General features: G+C 39.2%; 2 protein-coding genes and 1 long non-coding RNA gene across 4 annotated transcripts; 1 reads left to right on the top strand and 2 right to left on the bottom strand.

Annotated features, from left to right (window-relative positions):
- The first annotated feature begins 3,309 nt into the window (after window positions 1-3,309).
- Window positions 3,310-5,451, top strand: LOC122881018. Its single transcript, XR_006379083.1, has 2 exons — window positions 3,310-3,564; window positions 4,937-5,451. It is a non-coding gene; the product is annotated as an uncharacterized LOC122881018 (long non-coding RNA).
- Window positions 5,291-11,293, bottom strand: LOC122881017. Of its 2 annotated transcripts, none has more exons than XM_044206648.1 (6): window positions 11,054-11,293; window positions 10,337-10,463; window positions 9,591-9,814; window positions 7,419-7,566; window positions 6,799-6,921; window positions 5,291-6,725 (listed from the first exon to the last, which is right to left on the bottom strand). In XM_044206648.1, the coding sequence occupies exons 2-6, from the start codon at window positions 10,434-10,436 to the stop codon at window positions 6,676-6,678; spliced, it is 645 nt and encodes a 214-aa protein (XP_044062583.1). In that variant the 5' UTR covers window positions 10,437-10,463; window positions 11,054-11,293; the 3' UTR covers window positions 5,291-6,675. The 2 variants fall into 2 exon arrangements, with proteins under 2 accessions (XP_044062583.1, XP_044062582.1); XM_044206647.1 differs by having other exon boundaries at window positions 10,337-10,475; window positions 11,054-11,292.
- A 2,233-nt stretch (window positions 11,294-13,526) lies between these two features.
- Window positions 13,527-21,822, bottom strand: LOC122881016 (B-cell receptor CD22-like). The gene is made up of 8 exons (XM_044206646.1): window positions 21,686-21,822; window positions 20,750-20,892; window positions 20,382-20,464; window positions 20,049-20,254; window positions 17,987-18,250; window positions 17,238-17,549; window positions 16,396-16,498; window positions 13,527-15,960 (listed from the first exon to the last, which is right to left on the bottom strand). The coding sequence occupies exons 1-8, from the start codon at window positions 21,738-21,740 to the stop codon at window positions 15,897-15,899; spliced, it is 1,230 nt and encodes a 409-aa protein (XP_044062581.1). The 5' UTR covers window positions 21,741-21,822; the 3' UTR covers window positions 13,527-15,896.
- Between the last annotated feature and the right edge of the window lie 481 nt (window positions 21,823-22,303).

Here is a 22,303-nt window from a genome sequence, read left to right as displayed (position 1 = left end):
AGAACAAGTGAAATATATGGTGAAAGTACAATTTTGGCCTTACTTGCTTCAGCTTCCATGAAAAGGGTGAAGAGCACTGTAAGAAAGTCAGACAAATAAAATAAAGAAAATACAATAATAATAAAATGAAAAGCTTTAATGCATACAGTCAGTTCTCTGCTAGAATATGTCTCACCACACAGTCAGCAGTTTTAAGAAATAAGAAAAGATGGCCATTTTTTCTATTAAAAACAAGTTGAATGTTGCCGGGTGTCATGGTCATGGAATATTTTTTGAACAAGTGAGCTTTTGTATGCTTAGTGGTTCAAAATGATTTGGGTTTTAGTAGTGATTGGTACAGTTAGTGTTTTGTCAAAACGTCATAATATCTTTCTGCAACTGACTGCTAACATAATCTCCCAAAGAAAAGAGAACGATCCATGACCTTGACACCACATACAAATGTTATCCTTGTTTGCAGTAGACAGTCAAAGGGCTTTTTTTCAGTTCCTGCTAAAAGGCCAGCTCTGTTTCTGATGGCATGGAATTATGTATGCACATATGTGCAAAGTTTTCTGTTTTATTTACCTGCCATAACAGTCACAACAGTGAGATGTCCCATCTTGAGCACAACTGAGAGTCAGATAGAAAGAGAAACAGGTAAAGACAGAAAGAGGGAGAGGGAACATGATTGTGAGAGAGAATAAAAGGCAAAGTGGAAAAGTGAAGTGTAGATTTTTTTCCCATCACTTTCCTCTTGTTTCTCACACATACACACACATATGCGTACAAGCAACAAAGTACACACTTCTCCCTCTCCCCAGGAAGAATGTCCTTGTTGTGTGAGAGGTCAGTGTATCGTCAGCAGGGATGCATTCTGGGTGTTTGGAGAGTAAACAGAGGATCATTTTTTGTCTTGGGGCAAAACCCAGCAGGTTTCCAGACAACTTTCCTTCAGCCTCCACTGAAACTCCAGAAAGACTTCATCGCATCGGACCGAACACTGTCATGTGCTTTACAGTATCTAAAGAAAAAACGTCCTCATACCTAAACGACAGAATAGGTTGTTTGCCAATGACTCCCAAAACGACATATATGACCGCGACAAAACATGTTTCATGCTTTTTGTACATGTTTGATAAGTCTGACAAGAAGAACAAATACTGGCTTAATGCATTTTTTCTTCTTTTCTTGCCAATATACAGTTTGCATCAACTTTTCAAGAAAAGGACATTAAATGAAAACAAAGATAACACAGAGACTCCTTATCATGTATTTTTTGTCACTTATCTTCAATCATAGCCTCTGTCCTCTGTCAAAAAATGTCATTGCAGTTAGCGTGACATTAGTCAAGGTCAAACTGTGGACAGGCTTTTGTCTTTCAAATCCCATGTCTTAAAATGCGTCCATGCGTATCTCAGATGACACGGCAGCAAGAGACAGAATAGAGCAGAATAGACTTTCTGTTTGGGTTTAAAGTGGTTTTACAAAATAATTAGGTTTCGCCCACTTTAGTGTGGACGCTACAGTTCAGTGTCCTTCACATCTTACTGCTGTTCTGTCAACATCCCCTGCATTCTTTACTCTTTTCTTAACCAATCAAAAAGTACTGTTGTCTAAAAAAATGAAATAAAAAAATTATAAACCGAAGCCCCACATGCCTTGTACAAATGGAGGAAAAAGCTCATCTTTCAGTAAATTCCTCAAATGGCCCCTACCGATCACATGTATTTCCTTCTGTCTTTGATAGTGCAAAACATTCTGTTCTTAAACTAAAACCTTCAGCACAAGGGATAATTACACAACAATCACAACCCTTACAATCAACTTTTTCACAAAAGGGTGACCTCGAGCCCTACCCTCGACTCCCATCCTGCCTTACTCCACCCTGCCTATGCTTACCTGCGCTGACGGTTCAGGAGCAGAGGAGTGTGTGAATGTTCCAAGACACTGCCTGGTCAAAAGTGTGTATTTTTCTATTTTACCTGAATAAGTAGCGTCTGCTCCTCCTCTTTGTTTGGGATATAAACTTATGTGGGCACATGTCCAGTGTTAATGTGTGAAGGTTGCAGGGGTGACACCATTACGTAGGTATAGGACACCAGTGGCAATGTTATTCCATAAACATTGGCATATTTTGTATAGTTAATACACTATACTCTGTCAAAACTACACTAAGACACAGATTCAGATGTTCATATTAATATTGTAGTATTAAATCTGCTTCACACTGCTTGTGATTCACCAGCAAGACTGCTTTAACACACCAGTGACAGTCAATGAAGTCTTTAAACAACAGATCAAAGTAGTAAAATCAGATGGTATATCAGTCATGGAAGAAATGAAGAGAGGAAAAACTATGAGATGATGAGATGAAATCATCTTGTAGTTTTTCCTTCCTTTTATTTAAATAAACACAGTTTTTCTTCTCAAGTGTATTTGTAAATTTTAGATGAGATAAAGACAGGAGGAGGGAGGGGAGTGTGTTGTTGTGCAGAGCAGGTACGCCCCCAGTGCTCCTCTCTCTGTGGAACAGATTGCACTGTGTTGGTCTTATGGTTGACAGGCATTTTCCTTTTTGTACTAAAACCTGGGCAGGAGGGTGGGATTTTAATTAACTATGAGGACTGATTCAAACTCACGACCTTGCTTGAAAGGGAATATATTTAAATTGGGAGGATATTGTTTGTTCTTGCATGTAGCAGCACAATGCACGTGTGCAGAAATATGTGAGTGCATGTGTGGGTCACAGTGGTGATCTGTGACAAGGCATGCATCAGCCTCTTAACAAATGATAATACTGTCAGGACAGAGGAGATAGGGAATGACAGAGACACAGACACAAAACATACACACATACCATAGTTCTTGATGTATGTGTGTGTGTGTGTGTGTGTGTGTGTGTGTAAGTGATAATCCAATAATTTGACAGCAGACAGAGTAGCAACTGGTGATGACAAAGCAGAGAGATAATAGAAATACAATTTACAGAGGCTTAATTTCATGGATTACTTAAAATAATTTTATGGCATTAATCTTCACACAATGTCCAATTATAACCTAAATCTAAATGGATAATTACCTCAAATTGACTTTTATTCAGTTTAAATTTGGTCTATAAAAACATAATACTGGAAAGAGTGAAGGGCTCTATGGCCACACTGTATCAGTGTGTTGTTGCTGGTGTCTGTCTGCATATGTGAAGTTAAATAAAGGTCACGTTGTTCCAATGTCACTGATAGTATCAGAGGAGCTAGTGGATATATAGAGAGGATACTCAGTGTGGTATTTCTGTCAGTATTACTTTTCTCAGCAACACATCAACTCATCCCCATTACTGAGCATTTTCAGGACAACATTATTAGGCACAGTACGACATTAATGTTTAAATATATATGAATTACCCAGGCTTAATATTATATATTGCTCTTCTTTGTCGCCGGAGGAGCCACTAACAGCAGGCTGAAAGCCCACTGAAGTCCTGACCTTTTCTTTCCTTCTTTTCCTCAGGTGTTGATAGGTGTAGCAAGTTAAACTGATTCCTTGTCAGATTCAAGGTCATCTTGAGAACACACACTGAACAATGTAGGTTATCAGTGGACACACACACACACACACACACACACACACACACACACACACATGCATCTCTGTCATGGTGGTATTCAGGGTGTTTGTCCATAAACAGTACAACTAATGGTCTAAGATTAGATTAGCTTACATAGTGGTGAGTTGGATCCAGTCAGTTGGCAGATAACAGAGCTTCACTTAGAGCTGAAAAGATCCTATGGAACGTCTATGCAATAGATAGTAATTCTTAATATCTGCTTGCTTGTAAAGTCACATTTGGAAACTCAAGGATGTAGAGCCTTGGGAGTTAGTGGTAGGTCCTCACATGATACGAGTGTTGTGTATTTAGACAGGGTTACAGAACAGGGCTTTTTCCCAACCAGAGCCAAGAAATGACGAACAGGACGAGAGCAAACGACTGACTCCTGCTGTAAATACAGCACACTATTGTCTTGTTCCATCTTTTGTCATGCAAACAGCAAATAAAGCCAATCACACTGTATACTAATCACTATATGACTTTATATTCAGTTGTGGAGAACATGAAGAAATCAGACACCAGAATACGACAGAAACCTATCATGGAGCGAACCGAGGTGTAGCTGAGCAGCTGAGTCAACACGTTGCTCCATACTACCTCTGTTGTATCAACTAAAAGACGAGGCAGAATTCTCTCCTGCTGATTGCCCTGTATGTGTGCGTGTGTGTGTGTGTGTCTTTCTGGCTGTCCATGCTGCTCTATCAGGTGTCACAACACACAGTAAGGGGAATGAAGACCAAGAGATGTCAAAAGCAGACAAGTACCAGTTGTCATATTAATGCTCAATTAATTGAATTATAATGGAAAGTAGAGACTGTGTGCTTCTTTACAATGGCCATGTATTTGTCCACAGTAGTAAAATAGCATTATTGCAGTGGTAACACAATGGGGGAAGTGTGCAAGACCATAGTTTAAGTGGATGGTATAGTGTAACATGGACAAATTAGCAGGATTTGAGATTAGTTTCAGATCTTCAGATAATTTTGAGGCAAGGACAAACAAGGGAAAAAGTCATTTCCTCACACTTATATTTTAACTACATTTTGAAGTACGTGCAGCTGATAATAACTCCTATTAGTTTTGTTACTTTGTGCAATATACCACCAAAAAAACAACTTAAGGATAGAAGGATAGAAGACAGCAACACTGAAAGACTGTGAAGGTCTAGTACCTGACATGTAAGGACTTCACCACCAGAGGGAAGCAAGAGACGTACCAAAGTTGTGCGCATGTGGTCAGAAGTGCATCATTGCCCGATGTGCTCTACTCTTTCACATGGTGTTGCAAGTCTACCTAACAAGTGACCATGCAAAATAACCAAACCATTTATTATGTAACCCTGTACAGATGCAGCACCAGAGGAAACTCACCATTCAGCAGCACAATGTTGCCGCAGAGGACACCCAAGTTCTAAAGAAGAGGGGATACAGAAATAGAAATACAGAAACATCCAAGTCCTGAATTAAAGCACAATTTATTTTTTAACATGCAAAAGACCTATAAGAAGTAGGTGTCAATCTGATGATGTACTGATGATGGTGTATATTGCAACGTCCCCTCTCCTGTAACATCCAGTCATCTAGGATTATACAGGAGTGATCCAAACAGCACACCCGAAGGGAGAGTCACGCACATGAGAGGAACTTTGAATCCATATAGGTGATAGAATCTTAACTGTCAAAAAATGTTAAGCGTGCTAAGTTTTTGTTTTGACATCACGTAACTTTAATTTGGTCATGTTCCACACATAGACAGCAAGCTCTGATTTGTAATAGGCAACAAGAAAATGAGAGCAAACAATAAACAAGCACATATTACAGTAATGTAATCATAAAGACATCTAAAGAAATTAAAAGACAGAAGAGAGTGCAACAAACAACAAACATCAGTAACAGCATAAAAACCAACACACTGCTGAGTTTACCTCTGGTAACTGTAACACTATAAGCTGCTTTGTCTTTATGCAAAGACAATGCCTGTGTAACCACAAACGGACAACATCAGGCCCAATTACTTGAGAATCTAAATATATAAAAGCCCTTGGCATGACAACATTATCACATCTAACTTACTTCACTGACTAAATCCCAAATAAAGGAATTTCTTCATTGAATAATTTGACCAAAAAAAGTGCAACACGTTCTGGTGGAAACAGAAATTGTTGTTTGAGTGTTTGGTTTTTACAATCAGTTATTTTAAAGTGAATATTTCTCTCTGTAGTGTTACAGCAACTAACTGGCTCGTTATCTGTGGAGTAAGTGCTTCCCTCAAGTGGACAAACGGTGAAAGTGTAGCGGACTTAACCAGAAGCAGAACTGGGACCCTCATCAGTGAGCATCTTACCTTCAATAGTTTGTTGGTATACAGCTGTAAAACACGTGCTAGCACAAAGAACAGCTACTCTTCTATTCCTCATTTAAGCAGCGTCTGTCTGCAGGCGATATTTTTACTTACTCAGCACTTTCACAACATCTCTGTGACCACTTACTGCTACTGTCTGCACTTAACACTTACATTGTTAAAACTATTGAACATTTAGTAAATAATTCATTTAAACTAATATTTTAGACAGACTGTTCTTCAAATCATTGCTTTTAAAAGCTACATACAGTCTGACTTCTGCTTTCTACACGCACACTAAATTGTTTTAGCCACATTACAGAACCCAACAACACATTTTACACATGATTTATAAGGTATATACGGTAAAGACCGTGCACACTGATGCATGACCCTGCACAAGTGGAGAAAGCAATCTGGCTTAATTTTTTTGTGTATTGTTTGAAGTGCTCGATACTATATTATACACTGTTAGGCTGTGAAAAATGCATGCAAGGACCAATTACTACGGGCAGAACAAGGAAGTGAAGATATCAGGGGTCAGACTGGATGCAGCCTCAAACATTTCAAACTAAATCCAGCATTCACTTTTCTTAGATTGCTCAAAGGATTTGAAAACAAGAAAAGTTAATTTCTGTTTCTATTCTCTGTTGGTTAGAAGGTGAATGGAGCCCAACTCTGGATATGTTTAACAAAGCAACATCAAGTATCAAGCATCAGCGTCTTCCTTGGCTTTCTGTCTCCTTTCAGCCCTTTGTTACTATTGTAGTCATATCATCTTCTGTTTCATTTCCCCCTGAAAGCACAAAGACATCACACATTACTTACACATTACATTTTTCACCTGTGAATTGAAGCAATGTACTTACTGAAGCACTTCTGGAGGGTCTCAGATCTCTTCAGCATGGTATACAATAAACCAAACACCAACAGGATGCCGAAGAAGCCCCCGATAGTACAGCCAATGAGAGTGGCATAGCTGATGCTGTTATCTAGGAGTGAAGATAACAGGACAGAGTGAGGGAGGAGAAGGGCGAAAAAAGAAAATAAGATAACAAGAAAAATGGCGAGCTGGAAGGATGTGAGGAATGAAAACAAGCTTGGATGTTTTTAAAGTTTTTTTGCTGAGAAGGAGAACACATACTGTATAACAAATGTATAAGATACAGTATATTCACTATTAATACTGTAAAGCAGAGTTTAGATATGTGCCATGATGGTATCCCATTCGTGTTTATCTAATCATGCCACATCTATTACCAAGTGTTCAGAGATCAGGCAGCACAAACCCTGGTGTGTAATATATTTAAAGCACGGGGGAGCATTTACCACAGATGTTTTGGTCGAGAATGACCAGCTTGTACAAAATCTGATCAGTCAGAAACTATAACTACCTCTAAGAGACCACTCTTGGGTGTTCTTCTCTGATTATGGGGGATTAGAGGGATTAGGCAATATTAATGTATATATAGAATGACTAAGTCTTCACCATAAACATGTAGGACAGCAGCAGGTGCATCAGGATTCTTTGACTGCTGACATACGACTCTTGTGCTGTTGTCAGAGAAAGTAGTTCCCTTGAGGGTCCACACAGCCAACGACTCTTCTTTCTTCATATCACAACTTCCATAGAGAACCTGAGGACAGAGACAGGAAAGGGAGTGAAAAATGGCTCAGAAGAGAGGACAGAGAAGAAAGAATAAGAGATTAACAGAAATATAAACTTGATTTGAACTGGGATATGCTCTAGCCCCCCTGGACAGGATAAGCAGGTATGAATGACGGATGGATGGATGGTGAGGGTAGAGTGTTGCAGCTGGAATAAATGGTGGTCCAAATGCTACTGAAGGTACTGACATTGTTTGTTTGTTTTCCAGTTTGTGAGGATGACTTTCTTGGGGATAGCTAGGGCAACCAGTGTGGGTTTTGCGTGTTTTGGTGGAAGTTCAACTGAGGATAAGTTGTCAAGTATGCATAACGTGGGAGAGATGGGAATGCTGCAACCCAAGACTGAGGAAAGCTTCTGTGTTATCATAACCTAAAAGTGTTGTACAGGTGGACGGGTAGTCGCCTGTAGCGCCTAGAGTGCATTTTGAACATTTATCTGTGTTTGAGAGACCCATTTTATGCACAGTGATGTGTGTTCTATGGAGGATTTTATAGTGGATTTGTATTCTTTGTATTCTTCCCCTCAGTAACACTAGCTTGTTGCCACACACACAGAGACACAAAGCTGAGGAAGTAAACAACAGCTCTCAGAGCAGCTAAATGAAATCTGATCATCACACTAGGAAAAGAATAGCCGCTTTTTCCATTGCATGCCTTTTTCCATCAAGAGGGAGCACTATATCACATTATACAACAGCTAAACCAACAACTATTTGAAGTGTATTTTTGGAATCTGGCTTGGTTTGTGGTTTAGCACATGGAGAAAAAGGAACAGAACAGAGAGACTGCACGAATGTGATTGAAGGTGCCCTGTGGAGTTTTCTGGAAAACAAACAAAAGTTGTGTTTACATTCAGTGTTACTCACCAAAACTCACTTTGCGTATCCCTGAGGTCTAACAAACCTGATGAATGTGTTTCCTTCCTCATAAAACACTTGCAAAACCTATATTGTTTACATTCAATGTTAATTAGCATGCAGTCTTCTTTCCTGATTTTATTGGCACATTGCTGTATTTCTTGCTTCATTACCCCTACCTGTAGATTAGTGGAATTGTGTGAAACCATTGGCAGGAATGTAACACTTGTGTGCACGTGTGTGTGTGTGTGTGTGCGCTCCTGTGCGTGCACAAGACAAACAAAACAGGGACCCACTCATAGAAAAACTGCTTGATAGCACTACTAGACGTCAAAACCTCCGGATACCTTTAAGCTTTTAAAGAAAAGCAATACCACTGTAGGGCCAGTGCAACTGTAATAGTTGATAGTTTAAAGTTATATTCCTTGAGATTATTTACATTGAATGGCTCTTAAGGAAGCCATTTTGTAATTGTTTTCATTGTTAGTGGCAGAGTCCGCCTTTCCTGCACAGAATTCAACAAAAGGAGGATGGAGCAGACACACATTTCACAAAATGCAGAAGACAACATTCGATCATGAGTTCAGTATGTTTGCTGCCCCCAGTGGTACATGTGTCATTTCAAATGGACTTCTGGAACCTGTAATATTGAAATAACAGACTGTCCTCACCAGAAAAACAGCTTATTATGACCCGTGTTTACGTTTAATGTAGGATGCGACCTCTAGTGGCCGTGGTAATTGTGACGGGAGCAAACCAGGAAGACAGGTGACTAAAAAGTCTGCTTCAGGCGGTCGTGCGGTGGATGGATGTGACAAACAAACAAAGAATTTTCTCCCAGGACCCGGTTCGTGTCCCATGTGAAACCGAGAGTCAAAGTTTTAAGTTACGTACTTTGTATGTATGGGACTTACGTAACTTAAGTAACTTACTTATTTTAACCCAAACCATGATCTTTTCCTATGCCTAACCAAGTAGTTTTTTGCCCAAACCTAACCAAACTGCGACTGTTTCACAATGTTTACCACGTCTTTAACGTCACATGGTTTAAGTCTCCCCCCTACCAAGGAGGAGAAGAAAGTGAGGATAAAGTGAGGCATTAGAGTAAATTCAGAGTCAGACGGCGATCACCTCACCTGGGGGATATCTTCCATGTGGCCATAAGGGCAGGTGAGGCTGTAGTTGCCGTGACTCCCATAGAAGGTGAATGTGAGGTTTGGAGAAGCTTTGGGCACTCCACAGCGAAACACTGCAGGTTTTCCCACAGCCACTGTGACGTCAGCTGGGCGCGTGCGGTAAATGAGAGCTGCAGGGCTTGGTGGTGAAATGGTGGTGGTGATGGCACTGGTAGTGTTTACAGCTGGAACAGAGATTAAGTGTTGACAGTGTGTGTTTGTGTGTGAGAGATAAGGAAGAAAAAGAAAATGTGGAAATAATTGGATGAAATCACTAATAATTATAACAATGTATATACTATATTTACAGAAAATGAAATGCATTTTTATTACCTGGTTTAAAATCTACTACTAAACTGAATTAGAATCCAGCTCATTATTTTTGACAGAAGATCAGATTTAACCTGTTGCAGCACTTCAACAAAACCCAATCACATCAGGGAGCATTAAAATACAATTTGTTTAGACTGCTATGGAGATAAGCAGGCAGCTTGGCATGCTCAGAAATGTAGGGAAACCAGTTAAGGAACCAAGGACAGACTCCAATAAATGTCCAGTGTAACAGTGGTCAAACAGATCACACATCATGGAGTCTGCTCTTGCACAACACAATGTGCACAACATTACTCAGATACTTCTGATGCTTGAAACTCTAAGCATGACTTAAATAAATCTTATATTTTGAAATCCTGGATGTGATTAGTTACCTGAGGTGTGTGTGGTGCTTTGGAGCAGACCCAGCAGCAGCAAGCAGATATGAGAAACCTTCCTCTTCTTCCACATCTCTCCTTTCCTCCTCTTGTCCATTTTTGTCTCCACTCAGTCTCTCTTATCCTATGGGTTAATCTGTTAAACGTTTGAACAAATGTAGCTTTTCTTTTCAAACAATAATAAAGGAATACAATACATGTAATAGTACAAGAGCCCTTCTGTTTTCATTCTGATTAAAACATAGATGTGAATTATTGAATGTGAAAGGCTGGTGTTGATGACTATTACCTGAAGGCAAATAACCAGTCAAATGGTTATTGACACTAAAATGATTTTAGATACGGACACAATATGTCACTACTTCATATGAAAGAGCTGCCAGTACTGATTTGATAGAGAACTAGTATCATCTATAGGAATATTTTAAACCAAACTTTTATGTCACAACATTGCTTTGGAGAAACATAAAAGCAATCACCATTTTATATGCACTCATACTTTATTTACTGAGCTTTTGTCATCCATATTTACTGGTTTTCAAATGCATTTTTCACTCATCTTATTTTTCACTTATCACTCATAATCCTGACTCATGTCCCCATATCTGACTAAGGTTTATGTAAATATGAGAAATAAAGTAAAATGGAAAAAGTACCTTAAAATAAAGTAAATATAGTAAAGAAAGACAAAACTGGGAGATTATTAGCACTAACCGCAAAAAATGAACTGTAAATTCCCCAGCAGGTCTGCAGGCAGCTTCCTTATTTGAAGATCATGACAGTGGTCCTTTAAAAATAAATCCTGTTTATTGTCAGATGATGTCTGACATATATCTACTGCCAGTGTCTCAATAAACAGATGCTGTCAATGTCTCCACACAATGCTCTGACTCTCTCTTCGCCTCTCTCTGTCTCACGTCATCCTCCTACTCCAACCAGGTGGGAAGTTAGGAACAACAAGGCACCTGACGGAACGTGGAACGTCTTCCTGATTTACAAGATGCATTTCTGCGAATGAGAAACAAACAGGTTGAGCAGGCCTGGCTTGAGCCAATAATAGTTGCCGGGTGAAAGGCTTTTCTTCTCCCCCATTTACTTTCTCTCTCTGTCACACACATACACACACACACACACACACACACACACACACACACACAGATAGCTGTTATCCCTCATCCACCTCCAGTCTCCCTTACTTTCTCTCAGTCTTGGAGAAAGAGCTGTAAATACAAGGATAACAAATTTTACTTTCAAATAAGTTCTTTCTTTGTGAAGGACGCGCAGGTTGACCTGCTGCCATTGCAGCAGAAATTGCATCGCTTTTCACCACATACTTTCTCTTGCACTTGTTGTGTTTGAATGCCCTGTGCCAATTAATTATAGTGTGTTGTTTATTGTTAGATGTTGAGACAACATTTTCTATAAAGTTGAAAGACGACGATCACATTTAGGCGCTGCTTAAACTACGAGTCCACAGCCATGTCAGCAGCTCTGTGAGGCTGTACTTATGCACAACGGTGGTTTGAGCTAAATGCTAACATCAGCATGCTAACATACTCACAATGTTAATGCTAACGTGCTGATGTTTGGCAGGTTTGTCGACCAGGTTCACCATCTAAGTTTAGCTTGTTACCATGCCAACTTGTCTTAAGTGCAACTAATGTTAATTAGTTTTGAGGGTATTTTGCAGGATAGATGAAAAGGCAGGGGCTCATTAGAATTTATGCTCTAGGGACCTTGAATAGGCTATCTGTAGCACATTTCACCTCAATGCATCCAACAGTTGTCAAGAGACATTTTACTCAAAACTAAAAATGTCACCCTCATAGTGGCACTACACGAAAAGTCAGCAGATCACCAAAGTTATTAGAATACATTGTGTAGGTCTGTTTCACTGAATATCTGAAAACTTTGACGCGTTGGTGCTATGGAAAAGCCGGTGAATTGTCCTCTGGGGATCATTACTGTGCAAAATTTCATGACAATCCATCCCTTCATTTTTGACATGGACCAGTGACTGACTACCAAACTGATATGTCAAGTAGTGATAAACATCTCAGTGATGAGGTTGAAGCGTGATTTCCAGATGCTGTCCCTGTTGAAGCAGGAGACTCTACCCTTTAAAAAGCTGTCTGGTGTTTTTAGCTTTAGTTTTGATGGAGAAAATGAAAAAAGAAAAAATTTGAAGTTTCCACCATGAAAGGTAATGCAGTAAAGAAATTTGAGAAGGAAAGCAACAAAGCAGCAAACATAAATCTGGGGTTAGGTCCAAAATTGCTTGTTAAAATGGGCTGATTTTAGAAAATACAGTTATGAGGAATTTAAACATCAATGTGTTTTTTTTAAATAATATTTGTTTGTTTATAGAGGAAAATCTGAGATCCTGGTAGTTTATTTTCTCATTTTTTTCTGCCTCAGTTAACTGTTTCATCCTCCTTGTTGGTACTGGAGTCAAAGTCGTTATTGTGCTGTTGCTTACACTGGTTATTGTCTGGGCTTGGTAAGTGAAGTTATACACAACATTGGACATGGTCAATTTTATTATGACTGTCATGAAGAGATCAATCTACACACTTTTCTTATTTCATTGTTAAAGGAGGCAGAGACTCTGTGTGGACAAAGAAGTGAGAAGGACCCAACTCTGTTTTTAAAAAATTAATGACATTTTCTCACAAAATGTCTAATGTTCTGCTGTCATGTTTCAGGAGAACGGCCATGATTATGAAAACATCAGAACTGCTTAATGGGTCTAAAAACAGGGTTACACAGACAGAAATGTCTAATGTCTAAGCATTTCACCACAATAGACACATGACGTGGCACCGATGTGATTTGTATGCTGCCTGGAGTTCAACTGAGCTCGACCAAAAAGCAGCTGGAGTTGAGCGGCAAGTTTGCAACAGCTCTCATTCCCATTTTAAACAGTGTCTATTGTTGCTGAACATTTTTCAGTGGTGTGAATGGTTCACTACTGGTACAGCGGACTGTATCCAGAATCACTGTGGTCAAACCACGATATACTGCACATTATGTTCTGGTGAACTTGTAAATGCTTTGTTGTTGTTGTTGTTCAGTCTACCAACTTAATAGAATTATTTACATTATTAACCTAAGCCATAGGCTTTTTAAGGTTTAATATTTAGATTTTATAATATTCTGTGTTTTGAATTGCAACAGAAACACCATACAACAGTATAGTTTTTATTGGATCAATGCATTTATAAGTTGTTTTGTTTCACATGTGCCTCACACACACAGGCATGGCAAAACTTTGGTTAATATGATAGTAATCAGTGATCGCTATTCATTAGTCTTATTGTGTACCTTCTGATGAAAACTACTGACACCTGTATACACATTTCACACCTGCTGAATGCATAAGAACTAGCATTTTAAACTTGAATAAATGCTGGCTGCTGTAATAACTATATAGAACATGTTTTTGTGAGGCATATTATCATGCCCTCTTGATTATCAATAAACTCTCTTGTTTCCAAGGCACGTTTCTTTTCAAGCAGTGAAGTCTTGGAAAATGGGAAGTACAAAAAGCTTTTCATTAAATCTAACATATCACACATTTTGTAAATCTTGGTATCGGTATGCTAAATACATCGCATTTAAAACATCCCAGATGACGTGCGCGGTAGCTTACAACAGTTAAAATTTGAAGCTTAATATGCATGTTGGAATCAGTAGCATTACAATATGTGCACCACTAATTACCTCTATTTCTTGTTAAAACATCATATAAACGTTAGAAATGTACAGTGAAGGCAACCGAACAAAACAGCTCTTGAAGTGATGTGCACATACGTGAAACTGTCTCTTTAAATGTTTGGGAAATGAAGCACTGTACTTCCTTGTTATGACTTAATTAGTCATTTGAAAATCGAAGACGTGTGCACCACTTTACTCAGCTATTCTCACTCTAATATGATAAATCAGACACAAGCAAAGTTCTAAAAATAGACTAATGAGATACAAGTACATTTTGTAAATGGATGTCCTGGTGTCAGAGTCACTGTCCTCTTGGTTTTCATCCTCTTCCACGTCTCCTCAGGCTCTGGTCAGTATCTGTTAGAGCCTTATCACACTGAAGCGTTTACTCAAAACCACACAGCTGCGACCCAGTCCCAAATGCAAACAGCTCTTAATTGGATCATTACGACTATTTTCTGTCATCATCTTCATGCTGATCATCATCATCACTAACAGGCTTTCAGTAATCGCTGCTTCAGTGTTTTCTGTTTCTGGACATGGCTTATACTGTTTGATAGCAATTTATGTTTTGAGCAACATATCACTAAGCTCGTCCAATCATGTTTTTATCACCTCAGAAACATTGCAAAAGATTTTGAGAGTTTGAGATCTTCGGGCAGGGGTCTCCTGTCTGTTACTGAGTCCAGGATGAAAACTAAGGGGGACAGAGCTTTTGCTATCAGGGCCCCGAGGCTCTGGAACAACTTGCCCGAAGACATTAGGTTGTCTGAGTCAGTGTCTTTGTTTAAGTCTCTTCTCAAAACACATTTTTATCTAAAAGCATTTCCTGATTTTACCTGAACTGGCTGTTTATTTTATTGTTCATTTTATTGCTTTTGTGTATTTTGTGTATTTTATTTCTTAATATTTTGTCATTCACTGTGGTATTTTATTTCTCTTGTTGTGAAGCACTTTGTAATTTGTTTTGATAAGTGCTCTATAAATAGTAATAATAAGTTTTATTATTATTATTTTTATTATTATTACAGTACTTGGTGCGCTCTGTAGCGTGTTGTTAAACTCCAGTAAGAGTATCAGTGCTAACAACAACTCCGGATGTCATCTGTGGTCTTCATACAGTATGTGTATTCAAATTCACATCTGTCACTGCAACACTTCAACAGACTAGAGCACAAAGTAGAAGGAGTTCGGTAATGAGAAGCGGTAACAGAAGCTTTTCTATGTTATGATAAATATTTCTTGAATATTGCTTGGTTAATTCCTGACAGCAGCATTTAGCTCATCCCACAGTACAATTGCAGTGAAACAAATAGAACAAATGATCACATAGCCACGAGCCAACAGATTAAAGATATCCCGACAGTTTTTCCTTCGCTTCACTTCTGCCGATTTTAAAATTCAGTTCATTCTCGTTCAGCTCAGTGCATTGAAATCCAGGGGGTTTCAGTGTTGTGTCCTGCTTCCTTAAATGTACAGTAACGTTTATCATAAGATCTTCAGGTTCTCACACTGTTTGTGAATCTGCACCATTGTCAACAGTCTTGGAAATTGTTTTTTCTTCTGTGTACATGATTTCAGGACTCAAGCAGGCCACAATGTGCTACAGCATGTGATACAATACTAATTTTAAGATGTCTGCTTGTGTTATAACGGCTTATGTGGCAACATGAGGCGTGAAGGTAAATGCACAAGAGTGTCCGAGGGTATTGAGCTCTACCGATCTTGAGTTACTTGAATATAATAAAAAGGTCTCTTCTGTTCTTGGTGGTTGTAAGGGGTTTGTACTTTGTTTTGTACTTCGACCAGGACAGGCAGAAGTCCTGGTCTGGCTGAGTCCTTAAGGTGTTATAGCAGTTGTCTCAGTGAGGACATACGACTGATGTCTGGATGACTTCCGTCTCCTGAAAGGACAGACAAAGAACTCATGTAAATACAGTGAGATTTCAATCCTTATTTATTTTCTTGATATATAATAAATCATTTATTCATGTATGTAACACTGTATGTAACCCAAACCCAGACACTGAAGATCTTTTTGTGATTTCACACACAGTATCACTTCTTGTTTGGCTGTGTGTCACATACTGGACCTTTTTGAACCACACACTTTCGATAAATATGAGGTCTTTTGTTATTAGTGATGTTTATTAGAGTACCAAAGCAGTGACTATTGCACCCTTTTTTTTTTTAAATGGCATTATTTTACTTATATTGTCCACCAATCTAACTATAGTACCTCTTATGATTCTCAATGCTGAAATGCTGATAGATAAATATAACAGGAAATAAATAAATATAATAATACTGATCAGCTGTAGGAAAAGTGAAGAACTCACCTTGTCATGAGAAAGGCCACTATGGCTATAACAGCCAGTAGAACACCGATGGTCACGCCGATAAACAGCAATCTGTTTCCTGCAGTGTCAGATGGGGCCGTTGCTGTAGTGGACAGAAAAAGGATGAGAGACAGAACTTACTGTTGGTCAAACTGTCTCTGGCATTTTTTTTTAATACCATGTGCATGTGAATGGCTGGACCTTGGACCAAGAACATCCTGGTGCTGAGTATGTACAAAGTAAAGATAATGTTTGAATTGAATACAATGCAACAATGTTGTGGTTGATTTGTTTTTTTCTTCTTACTGAATGAAATGCAAAATAAGCAAAATATTTGGGGCAGCCATTAATCGCAGGGTTGGTGGTTCTATCTCCTGCCCTCCACATATCGAAATGTTTTTGAGCAAGACTATGAACCCCAAATTGCCCCCCATTTATACATGGGAGAAAAAAAGTCACTTTGGACAAATTGAAGTAATCCAAAACTCAGATTTGTGAGATTACTACTTTCCTGTCTATTACGCAATATACAAAACTCTTTGGATAATAAAAATGTACCCCCTTGATTTGTAATATCTTAGTGGCCAAACCCACTACAGTATTTATGACTCAGTCCGTCACCTCCGTCATGTAAGCACTGCCTGGTTTTTTGAAAAATTTAAAATTAGTGTCTGTTTCGTACTAATATTTGCAATTGTAATTGTAAAAACCTGCACAACCCTGTATTTGGTTTACATTTGGCCAGGTGTTACTCTGGGACTATTTTCTGCAGGATTGTGGAGCAAACATGGTTGCCACTGAAAACTCATATTCTGTGAAAGACAGGCTCTTCATTCACCTACCTGTGGAACTTCTGAGTGTTACACTATAAGTCTGTGATCCATGTCTATTGCGTGCTACACAGCAGTGCTGCCCATATTCCTCAGTGGTGATGTTGGCTCTGCTGAGTGTCGGGCCTCTTCCTGTGGGTGTAGCCAGGGATTGTCTTGCTGGATGAAAGCTTTTGTCTGCTGTCGGGTGACATAATGCACCCTGGTACCAGGAGTATGCGTGGACAGGTGGGTTAGCATCGCTGCTGCAGGTCAAAGTCACAGGATGCCTGTCCTGTAGCTCTCCAGTAGGAGAGACTGAGACAGCTGTGTTTCGAGGAGAGTCTAGACAGGAAGGGGATCAAAGGTCAGTTACGCCTGACTTCAAGTCATATGAGATTCTGTCAAAACACTGACTGCTTTTAACCCAGTTATCAAACTAAATTTGAACACAGTAATCAGACTGTGTGGGGAAGTGTCTTTATCCAGTGATGAATTTTTCAAGAAATTCTTTGTTGAAATCCCCTGTCAGCAGCACCTTGCTTAACTTATGTTTATGTTAGGCACAGCAATAGGTTAAATTACTCTTTTCTTCTGCTTTTTTGAGTCACATGTATGATAGAACAAATTGATAGGTGAATGGATGTTAGTGGATGACTTTGTAGATGCCTGTTTATCCTAGCTTGAAGACGGTAGATTTGAACAGAGCACATTCTATTACATGGCATGACAATATGAATTTATTATTAATTTTGAAATGAATTCAATTAAACTTCACTTACACTCCACATCTATGGACAGCACTGTTGAGTTCTGCACTTTATCTCCAGTCTGTACCTGACAGTAGTAGCTGCCAGAGTCATCAGACGTAACTTCACCGATGTTCCACACCTGTCCAGTGTGTCTTGAGCTGGTGCTTGTGCTCTTGTACCATCTGAAACGGGCCTGAGGACCAGCGGCAGGGCTGCAGCAGGCCAGACGTAAGGCCGTGCCCTCAGTGATGTAACTGGAGGGACTTGCTGACACTGTGACTGCATTGGAAGAGTCTGGAGAAAACAGGAAAATGTAGACAAAATTAATTAAATTAAATTAAAATTCCCTGTGTGTATTTTACCTTTATGGAAATATTGACATTCAGTGCATTGCTCTCTTGTAATCATGTTTCTGCAGGACTGTTTCCAGAAGTTTAGTGATTTGTGAGCCTAAACCAACAACTGTATGGCGCTCTCTTTCCTGGCCAGGATTTTAAAAATACTGTGGTCAAAATTCCAACAAAATTTGGGATATTTCCCCCTGTTTAATTCCTTCAACTGTTCCATTTAAAAAAAAAACAACAGTTGTGTTGCAGAGTTTCTCTATAGTATATGATGGTAAAAGCTGCTTTGTTCTCTACCCAACAAGAAATACCCAACTCTGGTGGGAAAAATGGTTAAACTGTTGTATTCACTCATTTGAATTATTCTTGACTTAAAATTTATCAAATTTAAGGTCACTGGGTGTAAAAAACATTTTTAAACCCACTGTGATGTTTACTAATGAGAATGGAGAGGAAAATGCGCTTCAGGTGCGCATATTCTCAGAAAAAACCCCACATTGGGGACATGACCTCTGTGGGGACTAGTTGACCATAAAAGTAAATTCTGGCCACCAGGTTGATTTTCACAAGTCTCTATTCATTTAACATTTTAATAAGTTTTGAATTGCAAAGCCACTCACTGACCCTCTAACTTATCATTGGGTGTGACTAACTGGACTCAACTCTTCATGGCCAAACCGCAACCTCTTTTTATTTTTTACTATTCCTGTACGGCTGTCATGAACAACACAATGTGACGTGACAATTTGTACCCGATCTGAGTTGAAAATCTTTCAGGCGAATACAGAGTATCCAACTTTTCTCCAATATTTTTTTGCCGTTCTTCTACTGTATTCTACCATTTTTGGTTGTTTTGTTCATCCAACAGGTTACCAGTATTTAATGGAAAGAATGTGACTTCACACAGATGTTTCTCAAGAATTTCTTAAGAGTATCTTTGTGGTGAAACAACAGTACTTCCCAACACCAATGAGTGGACCAATGAGATTGCTTTGCAACAGGCTCTAACACCTTAAATTGCTCTAAATCCCCCCCGCCTTCTTTAAAAAGGTTCAGTAAAGACAAGTTACAGTTTGTCACTATGTGTTTGGCTGGGTGTGATTTTGCTGCAAACTGGCCTTTGACATTATGAAACTGATTATAATGTCAAGCTAAACTTATACAGTATTTATATAGTGGTCAGTTTCGGTTCTACTTCTCATAAATAGCACAAAGTGTCAAATAGAGGGTTGTATAAAGGAAGTAGTTAATGGTGCTAAAACACCAACACTTGTTATCCAAGTATTAAAGTAATACAAGTTAGCAAAGTAGAAAAAGTTTTCTGTTTATTTCTTGAACAATTACTACTAAACAGCTTCCACTTAGTACTGCTTGTACTAGTACTTGTAAGTGGGCAGTTACTCCCAGGCAGACAGGCATGGAGCATCAGACAGACAGTGTGCCAGTGAGAGAGACACAAAGATGGACAAAACATAGAGGAAGGGCAAATAAAAAGACTTTGTGGTTTGTCAGTGCAAACAGACTTGAGACTGCCAGCTTTTTCTTTAAGATTTTGAGATGATTGATTGATAAAAATCAGCTCCCTACTTTGTATTTAAGATAATAAATTGACATAAACACCATGTTGGCAAAAACATACAAGATTCCTGTTTGTGGGACCAGATGTAAACTTTGATGATGATGGTGGTGGTGATGATCATGTTGATTATGATCCGTTGTAGTATCAGTTGTAAATGAAATAGTCCCACCTGTCACCAGCAGCTGTATACCATTCTGCTCTGGCATCTTCTGCGTAGGGTGGCTGGTGATGAGGTAAAACACGTATGCTCCACTGTCCGACTGTCTCAGATCAGAAATCCTCACAGAACAGTTTTTTGTTCCTCGCTGTCCCAGGTACTTCACCCTGTTCTGGTAGGATGGATCTGGGAAGATGCCAGCACTGTGGTAGACATAGCTGAGAAGGACAGACAGACAGACTTAGATTCTTACTATGGTTGTCTAAACCCTGTGCTATGAGCTCTTTGCTCTAATTAACCGCAGGTCTGGTCTTGAGCGTGTTTCTGTGTTGTCTTACACAATACCTTGGTGTGACACAGCGGCTGCCTTCGAGACACCACATCTCAGACAAAACTTTATACTGTTGTTCTTGTTCTCCTCCTCCACCCTAATAGAGAAAAATAAACAGAGTTGCTAAAAAAATAGGAATAGCAAGTAGTACTGCAAAACAGCAGATGCTATGTTTATATTAACCTGACTCTAGATGTTCAAACCACTTTAATTGCAAGCTTGAAATAGTTCACTGCAGTTACCCTTAATCAATCCCCTATAGCTGCATGTTTCTATTCATTGTGATTACAGGTTTTAGCCCTGGCAGAAAAAAAGTTTTCTGGTTAAACACACACTGCAGGATATACTGCAACTGCTAACAATGCCTTCTTTATCGAATTACCTGAGGAGAGAGCCGTCCCTCTTCCTTGGTTTCATTAGAACTTTGGGGGTAGTCATAGGAACAAGGGAGAACCACAGAGGAACCAGTCACAGCGCAGATAGGACTGGAGGGGAGTTGAACTGACCAATCACCAGCAAGAATACCTGACGGGCAGAGGTTACGTGTTTAAATATAGCGAGTTACTATGTTATAACCACCAAGGTACATTCAAATGATGCAAAGTTTCCTCAAGAATTAGTTGTGCTATGATTTTACAGATTAATGGTTAAAAAAATCTCTGTTGCACTGTGAGAGTATTTAACACTTTAACACATAATTAGACATATATGAATAATGATAATAAAATATATATTTTATGAAGTTACTGTATTAGTTTACTAACTTATTTTCAGTATTAAAATAACATTATCCAGAGACAGAGTGAAAACAAGATCAAAGTAACTGACATAACTGACAACCCATGTTACAGCTACAGGACTGTTACAACATTGTTCTCAACATTGTATTTATTTTGTTTTCCAGGCGTTAAGGCTTATTTGGACATTTTTTGAACTCTAAAAAAAATACTTTATAGGAATAGGAATGTGTCTGGACTGTACTTCACAGATGGTTTTAGCAGGTAATGATTGGAAAAAAAGCAACAAAGTAAACCACAAGGAGAAATATTAAAATGTTTTACTGCCTACAAGAAGATAGATACAATATGCAATATAACATGACACTTAGTGCACTATCGTACACCTGACACTAAAATAATCCTCCAAGCTGTTGTGACCACACGTCAGCTTTATGATTTTTAATGTCGCACTAAGAATGAACTGTCAAGCTCAACAAGTTAATTCTGTTCAGTCAGTGTTGAAACTACAGACAGATGTTGGGCTCAGTTGAAGTGGATGCCACCATGAGTGCTGCTGGTGCTTTCAAACAAGGTCTTACCTTTCAGAGAGAGTGTGAGAAGCAGCCAGCAGCTCTGTGCCACTCGTCCACCCATGTTTTCTTGTGGTCTCCTGACCTTCCTCCCTCAGTCACCCGCTCTCCTCCTTTGGCTTCACCTCTTCTCTCCTTCTCACCCCTCTCTGTGACTCTGTGGTCCTTTATCTACCTATCGACCCTCCTCTACTCTTTAGTTAAGTCAGTGATGTGCGTGCTTCTCTTGGTCCAGAACAAAGATTTATAGATCAGATTGTCCAACTTCCCTTTTGCCAACAAGGAACTGGGGGTGACTCGGCTTTCATGTCACCAAAGGGAACTTAGGCAACTATAAATATGTGTGTGTAGGTGGTGGTTGGGGGACACTGTATGTGTTTTCTTACATCACACTTGCTGAGAGTAACCTCCAGACCAAAACAGTAGCTGACATGCTTAAATTAGTTCCAGTCCCTATTAAGTAGTGTAATATTATGATTATCCACGCTTGTAGGACAGTGTGTTCACCTGTAGCAGGTCTACAGGGTCAGACAGCCTGTGAGAGATCTCGTGCTTCGTTAGTCCACTCAGAAACGTAAACTGACGTCACTCGCGCCCCCTCTAGTCTGCGCAGCTGACCGCACACAG

Source organism: Siniperca chuatsi, linkage group LG9, assembly GCF_020085105.1.
Source record: "Siniperca chuatsi isolate FFG_IHB_CAS linkage group LG9, ASM2008510v1, whole genome shotgun sequence".
Lineage (NCBI taxonomy): Eukaryota > Metazoa > Chordata > Actinopteri > Centrarchiformes > Sinipercidae > Siniperca > Siniperca chuatsi.
This window is presented reverse-complemented; position numbering and strand designations above follow the sequence as displayed.

Bases quoted from the DNA above. Each gene is read 5' to 3' on its own strand.
- LOC122881017 (XM_044206648.1), bottom strand. From the start codon at position 10,436: ATGGACAAGAGGAGGAAAGGAGAGATGTGGAAGAAGAGGAAGGTTTCT. The intron at 7,567-9,590 runs GTGAGGTGATCG...CTCTGTCCTCAG, and splicing joins ACATGGAAGATATCCCCCAG to GTTCTCTATGGAAGTTGTGA. The intron at 6,922-7,418 runs GTGAAGACTTAG...CTTCACTCCTAG, and splicing joins TGCTGTCCTACATGTTTATG to ATAACAGCATCAGCTATGCC.
- LOC122881016 (XM_044206646.1), bottom strand. From the start codon at position 21,740: ATGGGTGGACGAGTGGCACAGAGCTGCTGGCTGCTTCTCACACTCTCT. The intron at 20,255-20,381 runs GTATTGTGTAAG...TGTCCTTCTCAG, and splicing joins AGCCGCTGTGTCACACCAAG to CTATGTCTACCACAGTGCTG. The intron at 18,251-20,048 runs GTGGGACTATTT...TGTTTTCTCCAG, and splicing joins TATACAGCTGCTGGTGACAG to ACTCTTCCAATGCAGTCACA.